At 44.8% G+C, this 14,447-nt stretch overlaps 1 protein-coding gene across 1 annotated transcript in view; it reads right to left on the minus strand.

Moving 5' to 3' along the window:
• fbrsl1 (fibrosin-like 1) overlaps positions 1–14,447 on the minus strand; it is a 286,900-nt gene that overhangs the window by 2,765 nt on the left and 269,688 nt on the right. Inside the window, 13 exon segments of the mRNA XM_035165724.2 lie at positions 176–452; positions 1,245–1,328; positions 2,564–2,647; positions 3,372–3,504; positions 4,285–4,356; positions 4,664–4,693; positions 4,917–4,988; positions 6,611–6,684; positions 6,687–6,705; positions 6,920–6,970; positions 10,768–10,928; positions 12,285–12,544; positions 13,410–13,956. Coding sequence (XP_035021615.2) covers positions 176–452; positions 1,245–1,328; positions 2,564–2,647; positions 3,372–3,504; positions 4,285–4,356; positions 4,664–4,693; positions 4,917–4,988; positions 6,611–6,684; positions 6,687–6,705; positions 6,920–6,970; positions 10,768–10,928; positions 12,285–12,544; positions 13,410–13,956 — 1,864 coding nt within the window.

Here is a 14,447-nt window from a genome sequence, read left to right on the forward strand (position 1 = left end):
GAGTTGTTTCCTTCTTGGGGGAAGCATATAATGCTTTGAAATAACACACTGAAGTGAAATTGTAGATCAATTTTTTTTTAATAATTGCTCTTTTGGAGAAATAGTTTTTACTGACTCATTTGAAAGCTGAAATCCTATAAATAATTCTAAAAAAGCTGAAAGACCATAAACTCACCTGTCTTTATCCTTCTCCTCTTTGCCGATGGACGAGTCTCTTTTCTCTCTTTCCCTCTCCCTCTCCCGCTCCCTCTCTCTTTCCCGCTCCCGCTCTCGCTCTCTTTCGTGGCTGTTGGCCGAGTTGCTCCTCTCGGTGTCTGCGGTCTTGGGCCACTGCGGTGGGGTGGGGAACGAAGGCGGGGTGCGTCGAAGTCTGTTCCAGGTGTCGTGGTGGGGGCTGCCAAACGTGGGCAGTCCTCCCGGCCCCTCCTTGGTGCCAAACATACTGTTGGACCCTGGAGAGAAAGGGGAGACAGGCGTGGGACCCACTGTAAGTTAATTGGGCACAAAACCTTCTTGAGGACACATAAGATGAGAAAGACTCAACAAAAGCTGCTTTTGTCTTTGTCTCTGGAGGTTCTCTCACTGACGCTGTTTGAAAGAGTTAGAGGTTAATGGCTCCCCCCACCAGTGGAAAGAAAATACTTCATTTGCTTTTGGACTAAAGGGCTTCTCCCCCCCCTCCCCTTTTTGCACGGGATGAAAAGGGGAGACTCACTTGCCCTCTGGAGTTGAGGGCTGTGAAAAGCCAAAGGGAGACCTTAGCATTCCACGGCATGTCTATTTCAATCACATCCATTTTCACAACAGGAGTTGGCACACAAAAATAGAAGCGGGAGAGAAAGGCACAGAGAGGAGGATGCATGGGGAAAAGAGAAAGCCCTCCACGGTGGTGCAGAAGGGGCTTGTCAAATAATTAATAGATGAATTGCCACCAAACGACAGACCTGAGAGTGCCTGTTGGCAGTAGTGCAGCCAGATTAAAGCCAGGCTGTTGGGGACATGGTTGGTGGATGAAGTGGAGGCAGGGAGGAGGTCTGCTGTGGTGTGTTGTGCTGCCTTGTTGGGCCTCGCTGGGCTAGGGGCTGCTTTGCCACAGAAACTAGAGCTAAGTGTCTTAATTTTTTCTTTCCTCCCCTCCTGGGCTCTCCCTGTGGTCTAACTCTGTCCTGCTCTGTTATGCCACTGTCCACAGGGGCCAGACTGAAGGGGGGAGCGGTGGAGGAGGAGAGGGGGCCAGCGCTTACCAAGCGAGGGGTTGCCTAATCCTCCGAAGGCACTGCTTGAAAGGTTGCCGAGGCCGCCAAAGGAACTGGAGCGACTGAAAGGATCTGCAAAATGCCAAACAGGGATTAGCAAAAGGGGGGTGGCTGGCTAGCAGTGCTCACCCCAACACCAGCCCATTCCACTCGGCTTTTCTCTTACAAGCGAGCTGTGGTTTTTTTAGCGCTGCCACCCTAGCTCCCTGCCTGATAATCCTGCCAGGCCGTCTCGATGCTGGGTTCACTGCCCCTAACCGGAGTGCAGCGTCTCTGACCCTGCTGGGTGCAAGTGCAACAACATTGCTTGATGGGGAAATTAGTTTTGAGTTGTTGGAGCAGATCTGAAAATGGACTGTGGTAGGGCAGGGGAATATGAAGCTGTGAAAATGAGGCTAGACAGAGTGTAATGAGTTAACTGGAGAAACGGTGTCTGATGGGATCAACTGGTGCAAAGCCCAGCCTCCATAGAGATATAGTAACTGGAATATCAACCCTGAGAAGTCAGTAAACAACATTCATCAACTAATAATTTGCCGTGCTGTTTTAACTAAGCAAAAATCCTTCAGGAAATGCAGACGGTATCAGCAGATTAGGGTTTAAGGATTTTCATCTGTGGGGCTTGTTAATGTATCAGGACAGACAACAATTGAGAAATCTCCTCTGCCTCACGCGTGAATTCCCCGGACAGGAAAATGTTGTTTGCCAAGTCTTCCTCCTCTGTGCACCGTGCATTCATGGGCACAAAATGGATTGACTCAAGGGCTTATTTCATGAAATCAACTTGCCACTCTGAATCCAAACAGGGTCTCAGTGATTGAGTCGTGGTGAATACATGAATGGCTACAAATAATTCCATGCATAAATAAATACAGCAACATTAACTTTGAATTACAAACTTTGCAAGCCAATAGAAAATCAAAATAAGTATCATCTATGCAGCTGCACCGAGTTCAGTTTCCCCCAAACAAATGAGGGGTGTGGAATACAGCTGAAGATTCAACCCTTGGCTCGCTGTCTTTTTAATAGGAGTTATTTAAGGCTACGTTATGAATCATAGTGTCCGATTATATGATGGCTACTGCGGCAGCCGACTGACGACACTGGCCAACTGGATTCCACATTAACCCTCGAATGAATCTGAGGTCAAAATTGGAAATATCTCGGTTTCACGTTACACCCCAGTGGCTTGTAATGGTTTTTAAAACAAGAGTGGTGCAAGGGAGACAGAGTGAGTAAGTGAGTGAGAGAAAGAGCGAAAGGGGGGATACATGTATCACAAAATGTTAAAACGTGGGGTTACTTACACTTACCTGCCAAATGGCTAGGAGGCAGGAAGCCGCTGGGATGTGGGGCGTGGCCATAGGGGGAAGGAGCTGGGTGGCCAGAGCCTATCAGAGGAGGAGAACAGCATTATTAGGATCCAATCAGGCATTCAGGCACGGAGGAACTAAATGTATTTTCCACAACGACAATCTCAGCTCTGACCCCTGTGATAGAGGTATTTTTCTTCCTGCAACAGCATCACTAACGTGTTGGATATACCATACTAGATGAGATAGACACAGCTGAGTAATGATAATTCATATTTTGACTTTATTGCAGCTGTTGCATGTCAGTGAGCGATGCTATAGCTAGAGCTGCTTATTGGGGTCACTTGCCAGAAGCTCGCATCTCTCACAAAACGCTGTTACCATCATCACCCACATTCCATGAATGGTTAATGAAAGAACCAATTAGAGGAGTGTCTCCTACACACCACTGCATAATTACCAGTCAAAGGCTGTTCGCCTCTCTGTTGCCCTTCAACGCAGGGCAAATCAGTCAATTACCTAACCGAGAGTCATCCATATTCATTTCTGACTTTACTGGCAAAACATTTGCTACAAAGCTGCTACAATTAAGTGAACATTATACAAGAGGAGGGGTTGGGGGGTGATGCCATTTTGTTACAACGGTGGAGGAACGATTTTGACATGTGGCTATAAATGCTCATCTCCATAAAGACAGAAACGGTGTTGGATGGATCGCAGAATAGAATAATTTGAGTGTTTTGAATGATTTGTCTTGGAAGGTTCATCGCCCTTGCATTGGATGCTGAGAGACCCCACTGACCTGTGGTAGAGAAAAGGGGTCGCGCCAGGTCATGGGGGTACGGGAGCCCTGGAAAGACGCCTGGACCTGGGGGTCGACTGAAGAGGTCCAGCTTCCCATTCATGTCGAGTTTGTGAGGATCCAGCTGCATTTGCTATAGTCAAGAGAGGAAGAGAAAGGGAGATGGAGACATACAAAGGAAATTAGGTCGGTAGGCAACAGTACCAAACATTTCCAACAACAGAGTGAGAGGGATTTATGCTCAGCTACGCTGGGTGAGAGATCAGAGGAAGACAGATACATCAACAATGGCTCCATGTCTCCAATTCTGGCCAACTGTGTTATAACAAATATATGTAAGCTGATTAGGGACACTAAATCCTTGCTAACGGGCATTCAGAGCCCGAGAAGAGCTGACACCACAGGGCCAGTGGCATTAGCAGAGGATCTCCATGGCGAGGCCACACTATCCTCGGTCAGTGAGAGGAGAATTTCCACACAAGCTTTATTTTTGTCTGTGCTCACATGTTGCATTTTTGTCAACACATATTAATTCAATTGTCACTCACTGGTGCAAATGTGATGGTTTATGATCTGCCCCTTTCTCTTTAGGTGGAGTGAGCCATGCACAGAACGTTTAATGAGCTTTAGGGAAAACTTAACAAGAGGAGACAGCATTTTTCTTGGATTTTGTGTCGTTATTAACTTTAACAGCATTCTGTTCCTTTTTCTGCCATCTGACTTTTCCCAGCAACATGATCTTTCTGAATCCAGTAACACGATTATATTATTTAACAGGTAAAGATCCAACTGTGACATGATAAGACCTATCTGTAAGAATGTTATTTGGGGCATTATTTCCTTAACAATATAATGTATCTGGGTTTACATGACAGCAAGACTCCTGAAAGACATCAATATGCATCTCACGCACCTTCATTTTCTGCTGGTGGTGGTAGATCTGCCATGCGATCTGGACATGCACTGCACACCACTTGCCAGGTTTCTAAAAATTTAGAGAGAGACTGAGGTTAGCCTGCTGGCTTTGATACGGGGAGCTAAAAGTGGATTCTGGCAACACGATTTTTCTGGCCAAACTACAAAGTGGGAACTCATCCGAATTTTCAACCAGGCAACGGATTAAGAAAATCTAACCCTGACTTTAACCCAATCGAGACCTCGAATCTAACTGTAAGTGCAGCTGCAACACGCTGCAGAAATTTGAGTGAATGAAGAATTTGCAGTGTTGAGACTTTGTGGCCTGGCCAGAGAGATGACAAGTTACACAAAAGATACACATGGCAACAACTTACCCTAACAGATGTCCTGAATGGATCTGTTATCTGTGTGAATAAACAGACGACCATTACCATCATCAATAAATAATAACACCTGGATAAATGCGTTTATAGGTAGGCACGAGGAGAAGTGTCTCAAAAAGGTGATAATGCAGAGACATGCATTCACATCTCTTTGAGACACATGCTGCAGTGTACATGTGCGGCTTTCACTGGGAGGGACAGAGCAACAGGAGCCTGGTTGGGACGCGATCGGCCTCGTGCTTACCCGTGGATCCTTGTGTAGGAGTGTGTGAGGTACTGCTCCAGGACGTGCGGCTACGTCGATGGAATTAGATGCCTGACAGAGAGAGAGACAGAGAGACAAAGACATACATGGTGATCAAGGGGATCTACTGTTGTTAACACATTTATAGAATATTTAGATCCCTGTAACATAGCTACTCTATGCAGAATAATTCAAAGACAGTACGTTGACCTCATAGAATAACCCTCAAACAGGGGTCTGGCATCCTAAAGGCTATTTTCTTTCCATGTAAATAAGAATAAGTAACATAAGGACTAAACCTTGTGTCCATGTTCTGCCAGTAACTCTTCGATCCTTCAGCTAGAGATGACAGCATCACTGTAACCTTATATCCTTCCTCAGTAGCACTACAGCTCACTAATCCTCAGCTACAGCTACTATATAGCTGATGTCATAGATAAAACAGGAGTGATGCTGCAGGCGCTGAGCCGCGTCAGAGTAACGCACCTCGTCTTTAACTCGCTGGGGCACAAGTGCTTAGATCAGCCTTATTAATCCTTCCCTATATCAGAGACTGGAAGGATCCAGCAGGGTGACCAGCCCCCACAAACAAACACACATCCCAAGCTCCTTTCCAAGATTACTTAGCAGGGTCTTTAGACACATAAGATGGTTCCTTGAGCCACCTGGAAGGGCCTGCCACAAAAGGGCCCCTCCATGACAAAGTCCGCTGGGAATAGGGCCAGCGGATTTAGGGCAGCTTTGATTAGTGGCTTACACCGGGTCACAGCCGCTGGGCATCTGCCAGACGGACTAACACCCTCATTCTCCTTCCCATCCCTCACGTCCCTAACTCTCCTGCATCGTCTCTCCTTTGCTCTCCTGAACAGATTTTTGCCTTCCTATCCCTGACATGGCAAATGTCAGAGCTCGGGTCATCACACACTCTGACCCTGGTTCAGGTCCAGTCAAGTCTGACAGTGTATTATCATAACAGATTAAAATGTGATGAGGTAAGGTTTATTAGAATCCTGTTTGATATCTTCAGCAAAGAAAGCTTTGCTGCTTTTTCACATTCACGACAGTATATCTCTTATCAACAAATCTAATGTAATGTAAATATTCATTCTGCATGAATATAAAGTTTTTTATTTGCCATTTCTTTTATTAATATATTCTTCAAGGATATTTCTTTAATGAAACACATATAGAGCATACTTGCAGAGCATACTTGCACATTCTGCTTTTTCATCAAAAACTACAGCACCATGTTTCTGGTTACATTTGTGCTTACCATCCATAATAGTGGCTTCTATGTTTGGTGAGAATAAAAACCTACAGAAGTTGGCTCAGAGAGCCACATGGCTTAGAGCTACTGACACAGTGTATGTTACTACACATCTGATTAAAAACTTCAGAGTGTGCAGAGTCTATTTATTATCCCTTTCATTAATTTCCTTCAGTGAGTGTGTGAAGACATTTTGACCCATGCAAAATCTTGGCACTCTTTATATACAGCAGGGCATTTAAACAGCTTTTTTAAACTGACAAAAGTTGACTTATCCTTGCGTGCACAAAAAAGTAAACTTGCATCTTAACATTGTGGTTTTGCCTTTGGTGTGCTATCAGTGAGCTGTTGTTTTAATGGTGTACAAGCCCATGCAACTTTAAACTGTTTGTAGATCATGGGTTGAGGGTGGGGACGTGGGGCTGACCTTGGGCTGGAAGGCTCCTTGCAGCGAGCTGAAGGGTCCTGAGTGTGGGAGCAGCGGGGGCATGCCTGGCATGGTGGGGGGTAGGAGGGGAAGAACTGGGGAGAAAAGGGGGGAGGATGGGAAACACAGAAAGACACAAAACAAAATCATACAGAGATACGTACAAGGACTCAAGCGTATGCACACACACACACACAAAACCACAGCCCCGATAAATGCTGTCATGGCAACATTCAAATATGTCAAATATTTGATTTGCCAAATGCAAATATGAAAAAAGAAATATTTGAATAACAAAGAGAGACTCACGTTTGAATGTCTGATGAATGGATTGTCCAGTTTGGGGGCGTATTTGTCGAACTGGAAGAGAAGACAAGAGAGAAAAGAATTACAAAACATGCCGTACCTAAATCCTTCATGCAAAAGCCTTTTTAAATAAAACCATCTCATTATTTTTACATCATGAAAACATAACATGTGATCAACATCTGTAACTGGTAATAAGCAGGATTTTGATCCAGAGTAATAAGCCCTGGAGTAAAGCAGCTGGCTCGCACTGGTCATGGGTTTACTTAAACTGCATGGTCAGATAGGCAGTTAAATTACTAACAATACAGCCGCTTTAGTAGACTGCCAAGATGAAGGCAGCCTGCATCATTTTCCAATTGAGCATACAGAGGTTGGGCGTGGAGGCCCAGCTTTGGGAATCAGACCATTTTAAAACCAGACCAGTTGTTTCTATTCACTGGAAAATTGGTAGAAATGTGAATCTAATTGCCTTTGACGGCAACGTTTTTTTTTGCAACTACAAATCCCCCATAGTATAACTGGGAGGGGAGTACATGGAGACATATAGCTTGAATTGGGTGTTAGAAAACCAGACTTCTAAAGCGATTTAGTCAGGAAAACAGGCCAATTCTCTGAGCATAAAATCATGGAAATAATATATGGAACCTCTTGTGTGAACAGTCCGTCTTTTTACGACTGAAACCGAATCAACTAGATGTAATTTGCAGTGGTTAGGGGCTAATTCAGGACAGATCAGCATGAAACTGATATAACTTTAAAACGCTGAACTGATGTGAGGAAACCGATCCTGTGGCGGGCCTTATGCCTACCAGAATAATCTTAATTAGAATTTGCCAGATAAAAAGCAGTGTTGTTTGATGAAAAGAAGGTTTATGATCATATGGGAATCTAGTCAGTAAACTGAGAAGCAGAGGAGGGAGAGGCAGAACGGAGAATGTTTCTCTGTGTATGAATAGGAGCCTTGTAAGTCTGTTCACTGGCTCTCTATTTTGAAACAGGCTAATTACAAGTGACAGTAACTTATTCCTATTCCGCAAATTCGCAAACCATTTGCAGGTACTTTTTGCGAGTGTTTTCACAAAGCTCTCTTGGCAGGCGCAGACGTTTTTTGGGGTTTACATAAAACAAGAAAATGAGTGGGTATGAATCACAGTTTCTGTGTGGAGCGTGTGCTGCGACACGGGTGGTTGAAGGGGGAGCCGGTGGAGGGTTGGCTAAAGCTGCTGGTGGGGAGGCTGGGTTTTTGGGTCAGGGGCCCTTTTAGTGAACCTGGGCCATTCAAATTTGCACACAGAACGTCAGCGGCGGCAGCGATGGTGTTGACGGCCCTGTCTGTGGGCGATAATGGGCCCAAATCAAAGACAGACAGCCTATTGAGGGGAAGCGGCGATCCAGCTTCCGAGCTCATTAAACGGCTCCTCTGCATTTCTGAAGGCGCGGCCTGTTTAATGTCCGACACTGGGAGAGGGATTTTGGCTGCTTTATGGCCTTGTAAAAAAAACGGAGAAAAAACATAAAACTCTTGCCCTTATAATTTATGGTGCCTGTCACGGTTTTATGGTAAACAGCTTTGGCTAATTAAAGATTAATATTTCATCTTATAACAATTAAGAATATTCCTGGTCCAAAGACAAGGCAGGGGCAAGGTACCAAAGACACTCAATGCTGCCATTTGGCAAGCCAGCTGCTTGAGGGCGTTAAACAATAAACAAATATAGAGGTCTCATAATTTCATTAATTACAGCCATTAGCCAAGGGCTGTTATAGAGTTGAAATGACACGGGGCATCTAGAGAGCAGGGGAAAATAAAAGAGCGAGAGAGAGAGAGAGAGAGAGAGACAGAGAGAGAGGCCTCATATAGTTTGCCTTTTCATGACAAAACAGTAAGTCAACCACAACATCATCATTACCAGTGCTCTATGAGCTCAGCACAGAGGAGAAGAAAAACAGCATAGTAACAGAGGAGATGAAGGGAGGGGAGAAGGCACAAGTTAAGTATTAACACAGTTTCAATTAAAAGGAACAAAAAAGAGCAGAGGACATAAATAAGAGCAGAATCCGATTGCATCACCACAACAACAGAGGAGTGAGTGGGGGTTACGTACATGATGGGCTACATAATGCCAGCATTAGCAAGATGAGGGCAAATCGCCTTTTATCTTCAAAGAGAAGGACCGTGAACTGTGTATAAATCTGACAATGTCAGGAACTGACTGCTGACCAGATAACGACATGTGTGTCGGCTAAAGGACCGCTCTAAATGGTCTCTACACTTATCTGAGACTGTGCCATAAATACCAGAGCTTTGATTTCAGATGTACAGGATGGGGATAATCTTGGGAGCAGGGGCCTTAATGGGAACACAGGCTCTCGATCGGAGGTCATGACATGATGGATTAGATCTATTAGACTAATGCCAAAAGCTACAAATGGGGCCCCCGTCTGAATCGACTGTCAGCGATTGCTGTGCATTTAAAATAATGATGGATGAATAGTTATAACCTTTTTTCTTCTGAACTAATCCCCCCCCCGACTTAATGGCAGTCAAAGCACGGAAGCAATTAGAAACATTATCAAAACAGTACTGCAGTGATGTCATCCCCCACTCATCTGCCACGAAGTTATTTGACTGGCTTTGAATTTGTCATTGGCAAGTATGGTTGCTGTTGAGCCGTGTGCACACACATACGCAAATATACAAGTCTACAGAAACGCACACGCACATCTGTTTGACGCTGCCTTTGTTAACGGGCAAATGAAAACAGTCAGAACCATTTAAAACACATCCATCTGCAAACAATTGAGAAGCCTGCCTTCAGGCAATTCCCCTTTTTTGATCCTCAGCAAACACTGAGCAGCAAAATCTGTGTCAAAGTTAAGAAGAAGAGGAATCATTTCAATGAAATTTGGTAACGTTTGCTGGTTTGGCACACATGCCATGAGTCAGACAAGGGCCTCTGTGGAAAGTGAAGCATATTGTGGATGTACAGTTTCATATGCAATTCCTCTGTGGATGAAGCAGTTGCAGATCATGGAAATAAATGTGTACTTGATCAGGTTTAAGCAACCTCAGCAGCAACTAGCATGTTTGTGGAACTAGTGCTTGTGTGTGTGTGTTAGTATGTGTGTGTGTAATGGGAGGTGACAGTCAGTGGGTCGTATCTGCCTAGCGTTTGTCCTCGTCTCAGTCGTCCCAGTGGAAAAGATGTGATGCTCTCAGACTCTCAGGCAGCAGGACAATATGTAGACATCAAAAAGCAAAATTCAAACTGAATCAGTGTTACATTCTTGAAGGGAGGGGTTCCTACAGCTACTGGACATATTTGGTGAATTTGGGGTAAAGCAAAAAAAGGGAGGTATTGATTGAAGAGGAGATTTGAAGGGGTGACAGCTGGGCAGGTGGGTGGTAAGTTACGGGAGCTTTCTTGTTTTTTACTTATCCTCACATTTCTGGCTTGGTTACGCACCATGGGGGGTGCGGTGGGCGGTGTGAGGATGGCAGCCGGGGGCAGACTGGCGGGAAAGGGCGTGAAGGTGTGCTGGTGGGTGTGTTGGTGCTGGTGCATGTGCTGGTGTTGGTGAAACTCGGCCCTCAGGAGCGACACGGGGGCCAGCGGTGAGGCGGGTGGCCCCCGGCCCCGCTCTGAACTCTGAACCAGGAAGCGGTTGTTCAACTCTTGCCTCAGGAGGTCATGCTCTGCAAGAAAGGAGAGCGAGGAAAACCAAAACAAAAAAAAACAAAAAAAAACAAAAAAATGGGGTGGGGGAGGGAAGGACACAAGAAAAAAAAAGGCACGGGCGCCCAGTCAGTCTTCACAACAAGGGTAGAAGAGAAAGAAAATAGTCACCTGGCATTCTCTGTTTCTCCAGCTCATGCTGTGAGGGTTTTCTACGTGGGGACTCATTTGTGGTGGTAAGAGAGTTGCCTGTGACAATGTGCCAATCAGAATCCCCGAATGAGGCTGGCAATACATGATTGGTTGGTTGAATGATATCAACAGGCTGGTATCTAAAGACAAGAGAGAACCAAGAGTCATCCCAGCAGAAAACACACACACTCTTGCCCTCAATTAGAAAGTCAATGCACAACTGGCATATAGAAGACATTTTACTACACTCATCATCGCTGGAGACATGTGCTTCCTTCTACTGCTGCATGAAATCACTGGTTTTGATGAACTAGTTGAGCTTATTATCAAATTGCATATAATCACATATTATTGGCAAGAGAAATTATAAATGGCTGTTGAGACTGCATCAGATTACTGACTGAGTGCAGAAAGCTTTAACACGTGACTGTCTATATGCTCGAGATGTCTCCAGCTGTGATGACAGTGCACACTGACCTTTTTCCTGTGATGCATCTAAGCCCTCATACTGTGACCTCATCACACTTGTAAAATGTCTACTACTATTAAAAACGTCTGATGTGTCATAGCAACACATATATGATGTTTGTCACCAGTGAAAAGCATGAAAGCATGTGACTATTTAAATCTGATTTATTTACATTCTCCTTTTTCTATTCTCTCTATTTGTTGTTACTCTTCTAGCCCCTAGAGCAGCTTGGGGAAGTAATTGCAGTAAAAGGTAATTCCATATGACTGACTTTATAGGAAAAACTTATTTTGTTTTACGTCTAGCTTTAGCATATCCTGTTCCATAAACTTTGGTTTTGAAATAGATAATAATTTACTAGTCAATATTTAGTGTTATTAAAAATAAAGTTAATCCGTTTAAACCTTGTCTGTTCCATGTCTAAAGTCAATCAATTAAGGAGAAAATAAACCCACATAGGTTTAGTGATGAAACACATGTATTTTTAGAAATAAAAAAGTGTCTATTTATATATTGTACTGTGTGGAGTACAAAAGATCAGTATTTTTAATAAAGGAGCACTTACCAGGTCAGCAAATCATGAATGAACAGTTAAACACCATATAACACATATCATCAGGTTAAAGACTAGTTTTCCAGTAAGTTACTGTAGCATGTATACGGTAGTTTTATTCTCAGACCTGTAATTCTAACATGAAAAGTTAGAAGAGCTGTGCAGTTAAGTCCAGTACAAATGAACTAATTGGCCACATCATGATATAAACTCTTACTCTTACTCTGCCTCCGCTGAGTATGTATATATATATATACAGACTTCGATATATGTGTAAAGAAATGCCAAGAATGATTACATTAAATTCTACCACTGCAGATTTCATTATTTTGTCCAAATGTGATATAAATATTTCAATTAAATAAATAACCAGCATTGAAATCCAGTGTTGTTTTTTTAAAGCTACCATTTGCCAAAGCAGTCTGTGTCTGCACTGGCTAGCTACCATCCAGCATGCGAGGTGCACGGCTTTACCTGGGTAGGGGGTGCCGGCGGGGTGCCCAGGCACCACTAAACTGTTGGTCGGTAAGGTCGGTGGTGGAGGCAGTGTGGCTGGGGTTGCAAACATGGCCGGATGGCGATGGGCCGGGCTCCGTAGAGAGGAATAATGCGAGGTAGAGAGATTGGCTATGGACAAAGGCAAGGCAGGGGCCGAGGACGGGAGTCCACTGAGGTGGTGGTGAGGGGATGGGGGCAAGTGTTGTTTGGGAAGACCCACTGGACTGCTCCTGTGGCTGAAAGAGACAAACACACACACAAAAATACAGTTCTGTGTTAAAGAGATTGAATACATACTATTTGATCCAGTTAGAATGCAGTAGTTTGATACATTTGATCAAAGTACTACTAACTGCAACTTCCATGTGTTGTATACATGTGTTCACTTGCTTCGTTGCTAACTCAGTATTAGTCCAGCTGTATTGATGTTTGACACTTTGCTTTGACATGAGAATTATTTTACAATAAAGCTTCTTACACTGAACTAAAGAAAACGAGGTGAGGGCAGAATCTGAGGGAATGAAATGAAACTGGAAGAGGCTGAATGTGTTGTATCTAGTGAAGTGTTGCTCAGTGAAATAGAGTGAATCTGACAGCTGCTTATTGCAAGTTTGTGAAGCGGAAAATCAATATCTGCTTGAAAACAGTCAATATTGTGTAGAATATCAACTCTACAGTATCTCGTCCCATCGGATTATATTATATAAATTTGGAAATTGCTGCAGTCGATTGCTGTCTCCACCAGACAGGCAGGGAGGCGTTTAAGTGTTTGTGGTGACAATGTAATACTCTGATCTGGTACATAAGGGGAAACACAGCTCCCTGATGAAAGTGAAGACGGCTCCCTGGATACTGAATATCTGCTTCCTTATTGTTAGTCAGCAGCTCTGAGGTCTCTGGTGGTCTTACACAGACATACCTCCGCTGGCCGACTGAGGTTGAAATGTTGCTGAATACACCAATAACCTTACATCAGTAAGATATAGTTATAGCACGAGAATACTTGTTGAATTACACTGCTAATTCTTAGTGGTTAGACATTTCTAATCAAGCACAAGCGCCTTCTGTCTTGTTCCCAAAAATGCCCCTGTAACAACATACCTGATATCGTGGAGGCTGTTGTACTGTAGCGGGTGATGCAGCTGGTGGCTGATTACTGGCCGTGTGTGGTGCTGTGGGGGCAGAAGAACACGTGGCTCCTGGTGCGGGTGAGGGTGAGGCGGGTGAGGGTGAGAGTGAGGGTGAGGGTGAGGGTGAGGGTGAGAGTGAGGGTGAGGGTGAGGGTGAGGGTGAGGGTGAGGGTGAGGGTGAGGGTGCGGGTGAGGGTGAGGGTGAGGAGGGTGGGAGTGGGGATGGGGATGGGGATGGGGTGGCGCCCTCAACAGGGGAGGGGTAGGGACAGGGGGCAGAGGCTGCTCCTTCTTGACGCTGAGAGGAGGTGGTGTGGGGAGGCGCGACCTGGGAGGTTCTGGAGGGGCCGCCGCTGCAGCGGGGGCCGGGGAGCCCGTGGGCGCCGACGCCGGGGTGGGGCTGGGCACGGGAGGCGCGAAAGGCACCTCACTGTTGCTTTGCTCCTGGCTGCGCTGGAGCCCGGATACTTTGGCTGAGCTACAAGTCTTGGACTCGGGAATCTCATTCGCTGGCACACCTGAGGAGAAAAGGAACAAGACAATGTAAGAAGAAAATCGGAAACAGTTGGACCATCTCAAATGTCAAGTAATTTCCTGGTTGGAGTCAAAAATAATGGTTCTAATGTTGGTGCATGATCAAGCAAAACATGGCTCCCTTTCCTTCTTGATAATGTTGTCTCCACATCTTTTGCCTAAGGTTCCTCCTGCTTCCGTCTCCCTAGGTTCCATTAAGTGTTTAATCAGGTCATTTTCATGCTTGACTATAATCAGATGATCCAATTTCTTCTCGCGATCCAGTCAGTATGAATAAATCACAGCTAATTAAAGTTAAATGTCGGCCCCTATTCAGGGCTTTGCTGAGCACACAATCTGGCATGAAATAATTATGTTTCAATTCTGCTGTGAAGAGAGATCATGGCCTCTTATCTTGGCCTCTCTGCCACTGTGCATTTCTATCCCCCCCTTCCTGATCTTTCAGGGGATTTGGGGAACCGCAGCAAAGCACTCT

This window comes from Hippoglossus stenolepis, chromosome 9, assembly GCF_022539355.2.
Source record: "Hippoglossus stenolepis isolate QCI-W04-F060 chromosome 9, HSTE1.2, whole genome shotgun sequence".
NCBI classification, from domain to species: domain Eukaryota; kingdom Metazoa; phylum Chordata; class Actinopteri; order Pleuronectiformes; family Pleuronectidae; genus Hippoglossus; species Hippoglossus stenolepis.